The sequence below is a fragment of the Megalobrama amblycephala genome, linkage group LG12 (assembly GCF_018812025.1).
Source record: "Megalobrama amblycephala isolate DHTTF-2021 linkage group LG12, ASM1881202v1, whole genome shotgun sequence".
Lineage (NCBI taxonomy): Eukaryota > Metazoa > Chordata > Actinopteri > Cypriniformes > Xenocyprididae > Megalobrama > Megalobrama amblycephala.
The window spans coordinates 26,339,107-26,355,240 of NC_063055.1; the positions used below are offsets into that span (position 1 = coordinate 26,339,107).

Genomic DNA, 16,134 nt, shown 5'->3' on the forward strand with positions numbered 1-16,134 from the left:
GCACATACGAGCGGTGTAGGTAGACTAAAAGAAGACTGAACTGTGCTCGGACTAACACTAGTGATGAAACGGAATACAAGTTTTAATGTATTTTAAAACTGTTGCATGAACCAAAAGGGTCGTTAACTTGTACAGTATTTACAGGAAAGGCAAAATTACAGCCTGGAAAATTTTGAAGAGGCTCGTAAAGGAGCCAATTAGTCAGAGTAATCTCAATATCAAAAGCCCAATCCCACATGCTGGAATCTCCACGGGTGGCTGATGAGAAACTCAAGAAGGCATCGGCGTAGAAGCGGAAGCACGAGTCCATCTCGGGGAGGAGACGTCTAGAACATCTGTCACACTGTGGACAAATTTGCCAAAGCCTTCGTTGAGGCAAAGACTGGGATAAAAACTATATATAAAAATAATGCGGCGCGAACTGAGAGGAATCTGGAAGCCGGTGTTTTGACACTCATCCGAGATCCTCGATGACAACACCTCAACGCTCGCTCCGAGCAGGCAGCCCACACAACCTACGGCTTGTAGACAGCTGCTTTCTGCAGTGGCGGCTTTCCCGCTTGTCATTACCCCACTTAAAGTTCCTTGTCAGGTGTGGAGAAGGAAGAATCTTGAAGAATTCCGCAGCGGAATATGGGAGTGTAGAATCTCTAAAGAGCCACAGATCTTTGCTGATGATTCTATTGTTTGTGGCACTGCTCAGTTTGAGTTTACTTGATGTGTATGGAAATTTGCACGCTTTTTAGGGCTTTCCGGGAAAGGGTACACAGAAAAGTGTCTAGAAAACACATTTGAGGATGGTGTCACAACAGATCTCGTACAGGGCCTGTCTTCCCTGAGAACTGGTAGATCAGCCATTGTTTGGAGAGCTGATGTTGAGTAGGTGACACGGAGGTCACTGAAACCAACAAAGAGTAGAAACATTGACACCCGTCCATCAGTGCCACTCTTAACCTGCATAGAGTACTCATAATCCATGACATTCACATAAACAGGCTGTGCCAGCAAGCACCTTCACTTGGAGAGGGTCACAATTGGCTTATATTAAGACAATATTGAGACATGACTGCCACAGAACAGAGTGAAGTATGTTGATTTTATTATTTTAGCATTTGTTAGGTGATGCGTGTAATCATTGCAACACTAGTGGCATCAAACAGAATTGCAAAATAATTAATGTTTCAAAACATATACAAGCATGCAGTCAAAAAAATTAACTTCCACTGTTGTTAGTTTCACTCAAACCATCCTTGCTCACATTACTTAAAAAACTTATGTAACTACATAAACTTAATTTAACTGAGTTGTTTCTACTAAAAATGAGCTTTACTTAATAAGTGTTTGTTCAATCAACTTAACATTGTGTATAAAGCACAAATTAATGTTGACATAACTAACTGGGCAGTGGATATGTAGTTCCCAGCATGCTTTGCAAGGGACTGCATTAGGAGAGTAAATTTAGGGATTAAAGTGTTATTTTATGTATTTTTCAGTAAAGGGAAAGATGTTTTTAGTTTATGTTAGTGTTTAAAGTTCAGTTATGTTGGAAATTAAGAGGAGAATCTGTAATGTTTTTAAATTTTGTGGTTATTACGCAGAAGAGTGACGCCTGTGTTTAGGCTGTGAGCGCTCATTTACAATTCCTGCTCTCAATTAAATTGAGTTTGTTCAATGAGCTATTTTTTTTTGAGTGCATTTTGTAGAGCAGTTAATTTAATAAGTTAAATTAAGTCAATAATTGTGTTCACCTTGCGTAGTAAACCTTTATAAATTTAACATAACATTATTAAGTAAACTGCACATGTAAATATAGTTAAATTGTTAACAGGGTGGTCTTTTTTTCTCTTAAAGTGAACTTTTTTTAAGTAAATTTTGTTTTTAAAGTTCTTCCAAAGTTGCCAATGTGGTTGTATATTTACTGACCTCCAGTAGTGAATCAGTGGAGTGAATCATGGGACGGCATAAAAAAATCTGCCTGCTCACAGTGGGGAATATGCTTGACCTTTACATTTATATTGTTCGGCTTTTGGATATAAAAAACTTTCCCTGCCTTACTGTATATGGCCCTATCATTCAGAGAGAAATGCCTGAAACCTTGATTCTATGAAGAAAAAGAGAAACCGAAATATTAGCACAAGGCAACTTTATGTTCTCTGTCAATCTAGAGGTCAGATATCAGAGCAAGAGATGACAGTTTTATCAGGACGACAAACGGCAGCAAAGAGGGGAGAAGAAGATCTGCTGTACTCTTTAAAGAGCTCACCCTGAAAAACAACAACCCTATGGTTTGGGAACTGGATTGACTGGGCCTAGTTTGAATGAAATGGGGGTCACAAAGTTGACACTACAAAAAAAAAATAATAAATAAATAAATAAAACATTCATGAAAATGCTTTAAAATTTCAAACAGGCAGCAAGGGAAACTGAGATTTGAACAACTTTACACTCAGTAGTCTGCACACACAGTGATTAGTGTCCTTGTAGCCTGAGGCAAAAAGGTTTATTTGCAGAACCACCAGCATTCAAAGTTAAAGGGGTCATTAAACATTTATTCCTTATTGACTGTTTAAAACATCTTTCCTATAACTGTAAAAGGCATTTAAATTTGAGGGCGTCTTAAAAGAGTCATACAAACAGTAAACATTGATGGGCCCACAGAGTTTGTGTGAAATGAGGCAAGAGCAGCATCAAACCTTGTAATGCAACACATGAACACAGGCTTCCTATTCTAAAGCCTCTGTTTTGACAACATATTCTCATGCCTTTAATACCATTTTTGGTTACATCACAGAGGGAAAAAAGAATATTACATATGTTATTTTGAATAAACTAAATAAAATCCTAAAAATTCCATCAAATCATTTGCTTAAATGTGCAATATGTAATATTTTCTATGCAAAACAAAGGTGTAGCTTGATGACGCCAAGTTTGAGTGCGGAATCTTTATGCAATTAATTGCATGCCATTTATCAACACAAGCCATCCGGCATTTAATATGATATTCTAAAATCGATCTAGTTTACTGCAGTGTGTCTCAAACAAGTGTCTCACAGCAGCCGCCGAGCGAACACACAGAGTAACGTTATAACATCATTTTCAACACTCTCAAATGTATCTAATGTGATAAACAGAGCTGCGTTACCTCATACTCATGACCGGAAAACCAGAAGCGGTGCCGGCGACTGTGTCATAATAAAAGTTCTGCTGCTCGTGAGGCGTGTGTTGCGCAATCGCTCCAGCGGCCTCGTTCATCTCCCACAACACTCGGTCCTGCTCTGCTTTATACTACAGTAACGTTAATAATTGCATCCATGAACATGATTTCTTCCCGAGTCATATACCAACTGTTTTCCACCGGCTGTGATTGGAAGACCACATGTCCCAAGATTCCGCACTCAAACTTGGTGTCATCAAGCTACACCTTTGTTTTGCATAGGCCTCTAGCGGACAGAAAATATTACATATTGCACCTTTAACCAAATGATTTGATGGGATTTTACTCATAGTGGACGCGCCTAGAGAGAGAATTCACATTTCATTCGGTTTAGTCTACGTACTCAGAGTAGCCTATTTCTTTTCGTTTTGAATTATTTCGTTTTCGTTAAAGTAGATATTTAAAGCTTTCTATAGATATATTTCTCATGTCTGTGAGGCAAGCAGGCGCTGAGTTTTGGTTCATTTAGCCTGTAAGACGCCTTCCAGTTCACGCGCCAGTGATCGCGCCCGCGCTTCCATGTCATGATTATATTTTCTGCTATATTAAGGCTTTCTACAAAACAAAACTTTTGTTTTGTAGACACACTCCATGTCTCCCGATATATTGCGCATCTTATGATGCATCTTACTCATGCTGTTTACTTTTCATAATCAAATAAATGAATTTAAAAAATAACATAGGACTATTTAAACATAAATATGAAATTACGTTTTCTTTAATGGCTACCAACACGTAGCCTAGTACAGTACAGATACATTTCATGTGTGAATACCAGTCATTTTAATTTTCTTATTTTAATTATAATAACACATTTAATTGCTTTTATTTTTGTTCAAATGTGAACAAAAATAAAAGCAATTAAATATGTTATTATAATTAAAATAGGAAAATTAAAATGACGGGTAATAATAGATTGTGACGGATTATTTACTACCCTGTCCATCAAAATGACGGACAATGTTAAAGTCTAATGCAACCTCTGATTAAAACATGTAATATATCAAAGCGTCTTTGGTGTTTCCATGGTTTCTACAAAATAAAACTGGAAACCGAGGATAACGCTGGTATGACGCAATTGACAGGCGACTCCTCACACGTCCCGGAACCTTGGTTAAAATTGCAATTTTCTCACAATTTACAAATAGTTGCGAACATTTGGGATATTGTTAGTACTCCAGTGAACTAAATATATAACACTGGTCTAGTGGTTTTTGGATATTTTACAGCAAAATTCTTACATACTGCACCTTTAACTATATTTAAATTAGATAAAATATATGTTTTCTTTGTAATGACCTTAAGCTTACTTAGGTATCAAAACTATAATATTTAAAATTAGCTCTAATTTTTATATTGCCAGTTTTCTTTTTAATATGATTTGCTACAGTCAATTGTCAGCCAGAAGTAAGTGGAATTAAACTTTTAGAAGAACAATAAATTCCCTCAAAGCTAATGGACATGGACTAAAAGCCACAAAAGTGTTATTCTATAACAAATACATTCAATTCAAGTGGAAGCTAGCGGTAAAAGTCCAACAACATCTTCAATAAAGCTCTTGGTTACCTATTGTGCCTGTTAACCAAGTTCTTTTTCACAGATTCACAGATTGCAGTTGGACATTCACACAGACGTAGGAGCATGAAATGTAATAACACCAAAGTGCACAGTCTGTGATCACAGCAGGTATCGGAGTGGGGAGGCGTGGATCCTCGCTTGGAGGTACAATTTATTCTTCTCCAACTTGAAAAGTGGCTTCAAAAGAGAGAAGAATTAACAGAGTGAGACGGAAGTGTGTGAAAGTGTGGGACTGGATGTAGGATGACTTAGAGACATCAAACACTTCTCCCTTATAGCTGCCCCTTCCAAAAAAATACACAGCACAAAGGGCTTTATTCAAGCCACGAAACCACGATAGGTTTCAGAGGTTGGTCTTGCGCAAAGGTTCAAAGAGCAAAAACTTCAGACAATATTTCAAGTGGAGCCCAATGGAAAATCTTATGCTCATCGCAGGATGAAAGCAACAAATGATCACAAAGAATTTATGTGTGAATCGGCCCAAGTCAGATTCAACGCCATATTTCATTTGAAGTGAACAAAACTGAAGGAAAAAGATAAAGTCCTTTCAATGTTGAACAGTATTGTTGAGGACCTGTTTGCTTGATCATTCATCTGGCGATACACTGAAAATATGTTTCAATGAAATTTGTAGAAAGAAAATTTTCTATTAGTCTGGGTAAACCCGTGCATTCATTTCTGCTGCGCTGTTACACTTTTGCGGGAACCAATCACAGACTGGCTTATCCACCTTGCTCGCTATTGGCGGGTATAACACGATGACGATAGAGAAGCGACGGCAAGCAGCTTTCAAACTCTATCTGATCTACCTGTCTCTCGCACGACCGTCACTCCAAAATAACAATGCACAATCACAGTGACGCCGATTGTGTTAAGCATTTAACTTTACCTTATCTGAGAGAAATGTAGCAGAGCGTTGATCCAACAGTCTCTTCATAGGAAGATTACAACCAATGAATGATGACACACGATGATTCTCTGCTGTAATTTTGGTGGTTTGCTTCACGATGTGAGTACAGGACTCTTTTACTTCAATGCCCCTTGATGGTAGACAATATTTTTATTATTTGCTCTATATGTTTCGTCTCCCTGCTTCTTGAATCTCGCGCCGCCTGAGCTGACTGGGATTCTTTTTGGTTGTCATGACAATGACGTAGTTTAGGGTGGCTATATTCCGCGTTCATTTACACTGAACCAGAACAGTATCAGAGTCGCCTTTTAAACTCTCGACGATGCTGAATGACTTCTTTAGTTAGCAAACAAATTGCTCGAGTGGGTGTAAATACTGATCACTTTCATGTTTTCCTGGCTGACATGTTTTCAGTTATCATTTTCATGTCCTGCGCCATGTTGACTAAATAGCAAATGCATTTGCGCCCATTCGTGGGCCCATGGGCGTGCTGGTTTGAAAACAAGGTGTGTTCAGGCTCATTGTAGGCGTATTACTATTTTGAGGAAACTGAAATAGACTTCGCCATTGACCAACTGAAACCTGGTCTAAAGTCAATGGTGCAATATTTGATTTGTTATTTAAAGAGCATGTTAGTAATATGCCCCTATATGCGGGTGCACAAAGCGTGTACACTCTGCTTATTACACACATAGGGACGTAAAAGATTATTATTGCGTGCATAAAGATAAAAATGCTTTGGTGGAATCTGGTTTTTCGCATAGATGGTCTGCTCGCGTGACCATTTTTCCCATCCTTAAACTAGCAAAAGTGGATTCCGACATGCCTTAAGCGCACTTGCACCGTGCGCTTTAGACCATGCGCTTAGATTGTTAAAATAGGGCCCACAGAGTTGCTGCCTATGTAGAGTGTTTTCGATCAGTCACTTTCAGTTCCATGGTTGTTAGAATGTTAGATGACTAGGTTTTGGAACAGAGCTAATACGTTTTCAACTAACTAACTGGCAACTACACAGCAAAATCCCCAGAGTTAAACCAACTCTGCTCAGATTACATATGGTCCTGCTCTATATAGTGTTAAAGTAACACTGAAGCAGAGTTAAAGTTAATGAGATAATTAAGTGATTAAGTTATGATTGAGCATTAGTGATGAACACCTGCTGTTAACAAGCAGAATCACTGAAGAGAAACATAACTACAAATGACTTCTAGCCACAGCCCTAGATGAAATCAACTGAAGATAAAAGACATTAAATTAAACAACTCCACAAACAGTATATTATCTAATTAACTTTAACTCTGATCCAGTGTTATTTTAACTCTATGTAGAGAGGGACCATATGTTCTCTGAGCAGAGTTTATTTAACTCTGGGGATTTTGCTGTGTATAACTTCCAAAGTAGGCAATACTAAACACTGAGACTATATTATCTCTCAAATCCTCATAATTTGTCCAGCAGCAGGCTCTTAAGGTAAAAGTACTGAACTGGCAACCTTGTTGTAAAGGTATTGAAATATAAAGTGGCTAAAGCTTGCAGAAATAAAACTCCAAATAGACTTTATGTGCAGAGGCCCTAACTGCAGTGCCAAGACCCTCATGGCCTTCTGGCATGCTCAAATCTAGCACTTTCAGTTGGCACCATCCACATACCCCCACTAACGAACCATTGGAGGGGAGCCGTGATTGTTTATTTACTATTTACAGAGGAAAAACCCCACTACTTCCTGCTCATAAATAATTGACATGTTTGAGTTGGATGAGGTACAAAGTCACACTCCCCCTCTGTCTTCTTCCCTTCAGGCTGTGTGTTTATGTGCGTGGCTGCTGGGCAGACTGTGTTTTTTTTTTTTTTTTTGTGTGTCAAAGCAGACAACAGACTGAGCTCTCCTCATGGCAGTCTCTCTGCTTGAGCACTTTCTTCACATCGTGGCTTTTTTGTCCGTGCTGAACTTCGGGTTATCAATGGAAACACACTCAATTATCTTATGCTGCATTCAACTCGAAAAGGCTGAATTTCCAACTTCCTACATACTGTATATGGACATGTATATGTATACTTAATTTTACAGATTGTTGGAATATGCCACATCTGATGAGACTCAATGACAATGAACAATTTCACCTCCTATATATAGGCTATATGGTACAGTATATGTATTCTTATGAAGGGTCTTACCTGACAACACCAAAAGCAGTTGTAGAGGAAGAGGACATTTTGTGCCCTGTGTCCTGCGACTTAGTGACTTTTCCCAGCTGATACCAAATCCCCAAATTATTCAGCTCTCTGTGGACAAACCCAGCATCATCAAGAACATTTAAAAATTATTTCAACTCTCAGAATAGAATTAAACAGCATTTACTGATAAGAATAGAATATATATAGGCTTTGACGCACATAAATACAGTGAATAGGATATGAGTGAATAGGATACAAGCAAGGAAAGTAGGGAGAACCCCCAGAGCAGATCTATGCAGGTGGTGCTGGGGAAGGTGTGGGGCTAGGAAAAAACCCATGGTGCACTACACTGAATTGAGCTGGTTCAGGACGGAAATAAAAAGGTTTAGTTGATAGAACAGAAAGATTGATTAGCCAAAGCAGCTGGCTTTACGAGAACCAATCAGCTGCCCAGAAGAGTTTCATGACTGAACTATATATAAGATTGGGGTCAGTAATGTAAGATTGGGGTTTTAAAGGTGCTAAAGAGGATCTTTTCGTGGACTGAGAAACCAAAGACTGTTAGTGAGTTTTTGAAATGAGCGCATGCGTAAGAACAACCCTCCCTCCTTCACAGCTCATTTCGAGGGAACGCCTCCCAAAACTCGTGCACGAGTATTGGAACATGAGTGTTTCCCACCGGCATTCGCTGTGTCGTGTTAGTGGATTCATTATGTCGGACTCACCGCAGGTAACTCAACATCTGCAGTTGTTACTCCTGTCTCCTGACAAAAACATTGCATGCAGCGCCTATGGAGTGTGGAAAGTTACTGGAGCGTGCAGCCGCGCACGTCTCGCACAAGGAACGTCATGGCAGTGATTGACAAGCCAGAGGGCCAATCGCTTACGCGATGATCGCGTAAACGATTGGCTGATGTTTTTAAGGTCCTACCTCGTGCACAGATGATGTATATTAATATTATTACTTTCAGTGCACCTAATAAATAGTCTTTTATCAGTTAGTAAAGACAGTTTCAAGTAATATTGCAAAAATGTATGAAACAAAACATCCTCTTTAGCACCTTTAATAATTAATAATACTTGATACTATTCAGAAAACTTACTGTTCATCAAAGAATCTTGGAAAAAATATATCACGGTTTCCACAAAAAAATATAAAGCTGAACTTTATCTGTTTTCATAAGAAATGTTTCTTAGTCACCAAATCAGCATATTAAAATCATTTCTGAAGGATCATGTGACTAGAGACTGGAGTAATGGCTGCAGAAAATTGCCATCACAGGAATAAATTAAATTTTAAAATATATTAGAAAACAGTTTTAAAATGTAAATAATATTTCACAAATTTGTTTTTTTAATTATCATTATTTTTTATCAAATAAATGCAGCCTTGATGAACATAAGAGACTTCAAAAACATGTTACCGACTCCAAACTTTTGAACAGCCATTGTCTAAACCTGCTGTGGGAGCCTAAAAGCGAAAATACTTACTCAGTCTATATGGTATTATATTAAACATTTAAAATTGGCATTCAAACACTATCTAATGTTTGTAAGACATATCAGGAGTGGCTTTAAACACTGTTAGAAAAGCAGCACCAGTAAAGAAAGCACCCATAATGCCTGTAGCAGGCCGCAGGCGCTGAGGGGCACTAGAGGGGAAAAAAAAACACAGACAGACCAGAAGAACAATCATCTTCAGTTAAAAAAATGACGATTCAGACAGCATAATAAACATGGCTCCAGGATATTTACTTTGGTACTTTTTTACCCTCAGAGGGAATAGTGACCAAAACATCTACATCAAACACACTAATTCTCAAAAGACATGTCATGTTTGTAATTTATCCAAATATATGATATCTTACCCTATAAATGTATAATTAGTGAGGCTGTGCTTTGATTTCCCCAGTATAACCACATCACATATAGCCGTATCGGTGCTGTTCCTGGGGACCAACTTCACACACAGCCTATCCTTCCTCAAAGCCTGTTCCTCTGAGAGAGAAAGAGATATAACAGTCATAACATAAACAGCCCTAATCATGTCTTTCATTTATCAGCAGTCTAACTACATTTACACCAGAGTCCAAACGTGCCTTTATATGCCACAGTCCCATAGACTCATAACTAAAACCAATATTACGCAAACATATTGCCTGACCTATTTGTCCTTGGAAAGCCTTATAAACAATGACACAACAATCTAACTACGTATTATATATATAAAATACCTATTTCCTAACAGTTTATTCAGACAGACAAGCTAAATATATATATGCATTAATATTTGAACACCTTATAAATGCAACGTATATGTGCCTTCAGCCTCAAAACATCATATAAGTATATGAAAGCCCATCATAATTGCATAAAAATGTCTTTGGGTGCTAGAGGGGAATCTTCAGTGTCAAGTGTGTAAGAAGCATATAAGAGACTTGACTGAGAGTGAAATGGCAATATAGTGGCTGAGGCATCTATTAAACATGTCTTTACTACAATAAAGTGGCACATTAAAACCAGCGCCCAATAAGACTCCATCTTCTTTTTAGTCATTCCTCCAGAACCCGCTACCAGACTCGGCCATATTACTCCTGAGCCCATCCCATTCGTTTCGAGGCGGCGCCGGGGCGAGGGCCGTGTAAATGCAATAATAATGAAAATAATAAACATGCTGCCCTCACTCCCTATGCCAAAATAATACTGCGGCGTTCTCAAAGGCGCGGTGAGAGGAGAAGAGAGAAGACGAGAAGGGGAGAAATACATAGCACTCAAAAAGCACTAAAGCATCAAGGGAATGCATTTCATTAATATTAGATAACCACCATCCACTCCCGCTCTGCACAAATAAATACATAAATAAATAAGCACATCATAAAGAAAAGCTGGGTTCTGGCAGAGATAAACAATGACTCATCGTTCTCCTCTCCTCCTACCTTCAGGGCAAAATGTTTATTTTACTCTCTCGCACTATCATAAATTAAGCTAAACCTGAGCCCATGAAACATTCACATTCACAACCTCTGGAGAAGCGCTCCCTCAGGATGACTACAGAGAAGAGAGAGAGAGAGAGAGGAGAAAGCAAAAAAAAAAAAAAAAAGTCTATTTTTGAAGGAAACTGTGCTTACGGGTATCCGTGGTGTCTTGGATCGGAGTGAAGCCCTCTGGCAAACAGTCCTTCAAGTCAATCAACTTCATGTCCACGACCACGTTGCATAATTGCTTCTGCCACAAAATTTAGTGATATAATAATGATTATATGAGTTTAAACCATTATAACAATGAGCCTGTTCAATAAAGCACTTCACAGAAGTTAAAATTACGTCTGGAAGCGGGCGGCTTTCAATTATGCATGATTCGTACCTACAATGAAAGGCCACTGTAGTATTTTGCAGACAAGCACACACAATTTTGTTGAATCGCTGCCCTCTTTTAAGCATGCAAGCACCTGTGTGCTAGCCATCATCTTCAGACATGGCAGCCCAACGCTAGGGCCAGTCGGTGGCAGGCCAAATTGCTTGTGCTTCAGAACAGGGAGTACTTGAAAACAATCAGGAGCTGTTTAGTTGACATTTTCAAGCATGACTTTTTCCCTCAGCCTTCCCAGCCTGGACTCATTATGGTACCATTTTTCGCAGTAATAAATAGCAATAATCCAGCAAAAGCCCTGAAAGAGTGCAGCTAGCATAGCGTGACGTGATGAGTCCGACATTCTGGATGCCGTCGCTACTGTTACCCGGCAGTTATTACCACTACAGACCATTTTTATTCATAGTTCTGACTTGAGGGTACGAATATGGATGAATGCTATTACTATGCATGAGGCATGTTTTTTTTTTTCTTCTTTTTAACACTTTTTTTTTTTTTTTTTAATAAAAGACGCGGGAGAGATTTTTCCCATCAGGACCTGACAAAGGGCCATCTACCTCCAACCCTGAGTATGATAAATCACAAACTGTTTACTTCCCACCACATAATTCACTGGCTAATTCTGTAGAATCTGTTTTTGTCATAGACAATTACAGTGGGGGCCACTTTGACTGACAGACAAAATAGCCTTTGTTGATGGCGCTGCCATGTTTTATTAGCGTCAGGGACTTCAAAACAGTGCAGACACACATTTTAAGACTCCATGCTGGAGAGGTGGCAGAGGGGACTGGTGTGCTACATACTAAAACTGCAGCTCTCATTTAACTTGATCAACAGGCAGGAATTGTCCTGGGTAAACCAGTCACAGTGGATTGCAACGTCATCTCTGAATCTCATAATATGGAGCTTAGAAGATGTATAGCTTTCCTGCAATGATAACAATATAGCAACTTAAAAAGTAGGGTGGGACTTGATTTCACAAAACAAATGTGAGTTTGCTAAAACAAAGGCCCTGTTTACACCTAGTTTTAAGATGAGTTTACAGCTTCACTGTGGTCGTAACCAGTGTTGGGGGTAACGCATTACAAGTAACTTGAGTTGTGTAATCAGATTACTTTTTATGTAACTAGTAAAGTAACACACAACAATTTCAATTTACAACAAAATATCTAAGTTACTTTTTCAAATAAGTAACGCAAGTTACTTTTTCACATTTATTGACTGATAGTTTTGAGAGAAATAAAGTGCATGATGGTTATTGTAGTTCTAGACTAAATGCGAACATGCATTTATTCATCTCACTTGCACAAAAACATTCAGTATTCCTCAAAATGAATAAAAACTGTGAAAAGCAATTTCAAAATTTTATGCAAACGTAATAATTACTGTATTAAATTGCACAAATATACTTTATGTATTTAATCTCACTTTATTAACCAATGTCTTTGCTGCTGACTTTCAATGATCTAATTCAACCATACTAATAAGCAAAAATTACTTAAGATTAGATTTACAAATAAAAGTAACTTCCTTCTCCTGTATCCTATTCTTCTTTAATCCAGAATGGCAGCACAGCTGAAAGGTTTGTTTGTGGTGCACCCTCTACTGTACAGGTGTAAATATACATTTCCTTCAGCCTGAGGCTTATTCATTTCCCTTTGGATGTGAAAGGGCCTTAACATTAACCAAAAACAGAACAAACAAGCCCAGCCCAGGTAAGAAAAAAAAAAAAAAACACAAAAGTAATGTAACATTACTTTTCATAAAAAGTCGCAATTAGGGACTTTTTTAGGGACTAACGCAATATTGTGATGCATTACTTTTAAAATTAACTTTCCCCTAACAACTGGTCGGGACACATTTCTACAAATTTTAAAGAGCAAAAAAAAAAAGAAAAAAAAAAAGAAAAATACTTTTTTAAGACCAAAGGTTAACATGAGATTAATGATTTACCATGTGATATGAGCAGTCTTGAACGTGTACCCGTACATGTGTGTGTTATGATAGTGACTGCCCACGCACCTGAATGTGGCATTATATCCCACATATATCATGATATTAGTCCTCAGAGCATTTTTTTAAACATTTTGATGTTCAAGACGCCTTAATATGATGATCTCCTTGTGAGGGATCCCCTTTCTAAAATGATTAAAAGTATATATATTATTGAATATATATAAATGTGGTCACACATTATATTAGGTGTCTTTAACTACTATGTAGTTACATTAAATAATAAGGTAATTATGCAATTACAGAAATTGCAGGTATTATTTTCATGCAGGTTTTTATTTTGTTTTTTAAATATAAGTACGATGTATAAACATGTATGTATAGTGCATTGTATCAAATGAACATGCATTTTTTTGCATTCTTTTACATTTTTATTTAACACTTCCTTGTGACCCCTGGACATCTGGCTGAAAACCCTTGCAATAAAGAAGAAAACAAACAAACAAACAAAAAAATAGATTTTTTTTTTTTAATGGGCTGAACTGAAAACGTTTTAAAAATAATTATTCATTAATCAGTGAAAGGCATTTTGTGGCAACAGTGCATATTAAAGGAAAAAGCAGATGCACTGGTGAGATGCAACACTGAATAACAATGACCCACCAAAACAAGCTTATTAGCCACAGCCTATTTTTGTCATCCTCACAAACACTACAAGCAAACCTATCAGCAGGTTAAACCCAATTATGAACACAAGGTAATTTTCTTTCAGTAAATACATAATTTTGAGGAATTTTAATCCTAGACAGAGATAAAGTGTAGAATGCTTTCTAAAAAGACATGCTATGTTTTGCCTTCGCTTACACAGCAAACAGTGGAACAATAAAGGTAGGGCAACTCAACTTTGCATTGTTCACCTTAAATGAAGACCGATAACCTAAACAGCATGACTGGGCCACCTGTTTCACTTTCGAGACAGATACCTGCACATAAAAAGACGCTCATTCTCAATTTAGCTCAGCCGAATGTGAGGGAAATGTTCAAATAGTTCCAATTCACAGAGGAATCTTTTAAAATAGGTGCTCCTTTAGCAGGCATATTGGATGGTTGTTTGATGTGTCATATTTCATAAGCAAGAATCCCCATAACCAAAAGTTTGACATTTTTTGGATGCTTTCTCCATCTTTGATGAATGGCTGGGAGGTATTCAAACTGTCTATAGGGACCAGGTTAATTAAGCCAAATGAAATCGTAAACTAGTAACACGGAGAGTTGCGTTTATGAATAATCATAAACCAAATTCCTTCGGGAGAGCTAGAGATCATCAATGAATTTTCAAATGCAAGCATGCTGGGACTTCACACATCAAGTGAAAAAAAATATTCTCAAACCATTCTAAATGCAGAGTAGTATTTGCATTCGGTTTAGATACTTCTCTTTAAAGGAGGAACATATTTTGAAGGAGTTTGTGATCAAAGATCTGCAGAGAACCCTAATGAGGGATGGACTGAAGCAAACGGGGCAAACACACTTTATGACGGCGTGTGAAGAAACTTGAGAAAAACTTGCAATGTGCACGTTTACACTTACATTTTTGGAGGTGGCAGCTCGGGTGAAGCAGAGATAGCGTGTGACCTTGGATTTGAATATGCTGTCCTTCCACAGGTTGGCGTCGAAGCCATCTGTTGTTTGTGCAACCTACGTGAAAAGAAAAAAAATATACACAGAGAGGAGAATGTGCATTGAGGTGAGATCAAGTTAATGTATGGACGATGAGCGTGTTTCCTTTTTTTTGCCCTGCTATGTGCCGACTTGGCTTAATTAAGGCTTGCTTGAGCTCTCACTCCATCTCATTAGAGCCCTACGCAAGTGGAGAAGAATCCTCAGCCTCCTAAAAAGGGTAAAAATACCATCGGCCCCCCATGGGACAACAATGAAGAGATAAGACCTCACAAAGAAGGCCTTTGAACAAGCTAAATGAGACTTCATTGTGCTCTGCAGAGATGCCTTTCTGAAATACAGTAAAAACAATGGCAGTCATGATTTAGGAATTTGCCACATGGTGTTGAATTAGAATTGCAATGACAGGAAGTGGAATTTACTGAATTGCAATTCAATGAAATTCAACAATCACAAGTCAGTTAATGAGTCCAACGGAATTTTTGTGACAAAACTGGAATATGGTGGAATATATTTGTAATTTTAGAATGCATTTTATATTTTCTCTTAGTATAGTTCTTGTTCCTATATATATATATATATATATATATATATATATATATATATATATATATATATAATGTATATTATAGTTCTTAGTCATTATACTATATTATAGTATAATGTATAGTATAGTTCTTGTTCCATTATATATATATATATATATATATATATATATATATATATATATATATATATATATATATATATATATACAATTCTACAATACATACATTATACAATAAAAAGTACAATTCTGTATCCTGTTTGCTACCTTAATTAACTTTAATTCAGAAATCGAACTGGAATTGAATAGCTATTTCAGTTCTGAAAGGCACACAACTCTAAAGTGAACTCTTTTGAGGTCTTGACAGGCATACATTAAGCTTTCAGAAAAGACAGACAAAAACAGACACAGAGGAAAACAGAGTGGTGGACAGAGACAGCAAGAGTGTGGTGGAGCTACAGCGTCTGCAGCCGTTGGCTAGGACCAAAGCTCTCAGGAGGAGTCTATACATCAACTGCAATATCCTCCTCTCCTTCCCGTCTCCCTCCTCCCTTTACAAGACAACCCGTCCTGGACAATTTTTCCAGGTCAGTGCCCCGCTCCTCCTGACAGCGTAAACAAAGAGCTGGAGCTGTGAAGCCCAAAGTCAAACAGGGAGGAACCAGGCACCAAAGGAGTCAGTATGCCACCGTGCAGCCAGGGCAGGCA

General features: G+C 37.8%; 1 protein-coding gene across 2 annotated transcripts in view; it reads right to left on the bottom strand.

Moving 5' to 3' along the window:
* The window catches only part of mvb12bb (multivesicular body subunit 12Bb), a 63,160-nt gene that overhangs the window by 30,560 nt on the left and 16,466 nt on the right, over positions 1-16,134 (bottom strand). For both annotated transcript variants that reach the window (XM_048210290.1, XM_048210289.1), the window contains exons 3-6: positions 14,790-14,897; positions 11,006-11,102; positions 9,746-9,875; positions 7,878-7,985 (exon numbers count right to left, since the gene is read on the bottom strand). In XM_048210290.1, coding sequence (XP_048066247.1) covers positions 7,878-7,985; positions 9,746-9,875; positions 11,006-11,102; positions 14,790-14,897 — 443 coding nt within the window. The remainder of the gene's footprint in view (positions 1-7,877; positions 7,986-9,745; positions 9,876-11,005; positions 11,103-14,789; positions 14,898-16,134) is intronic.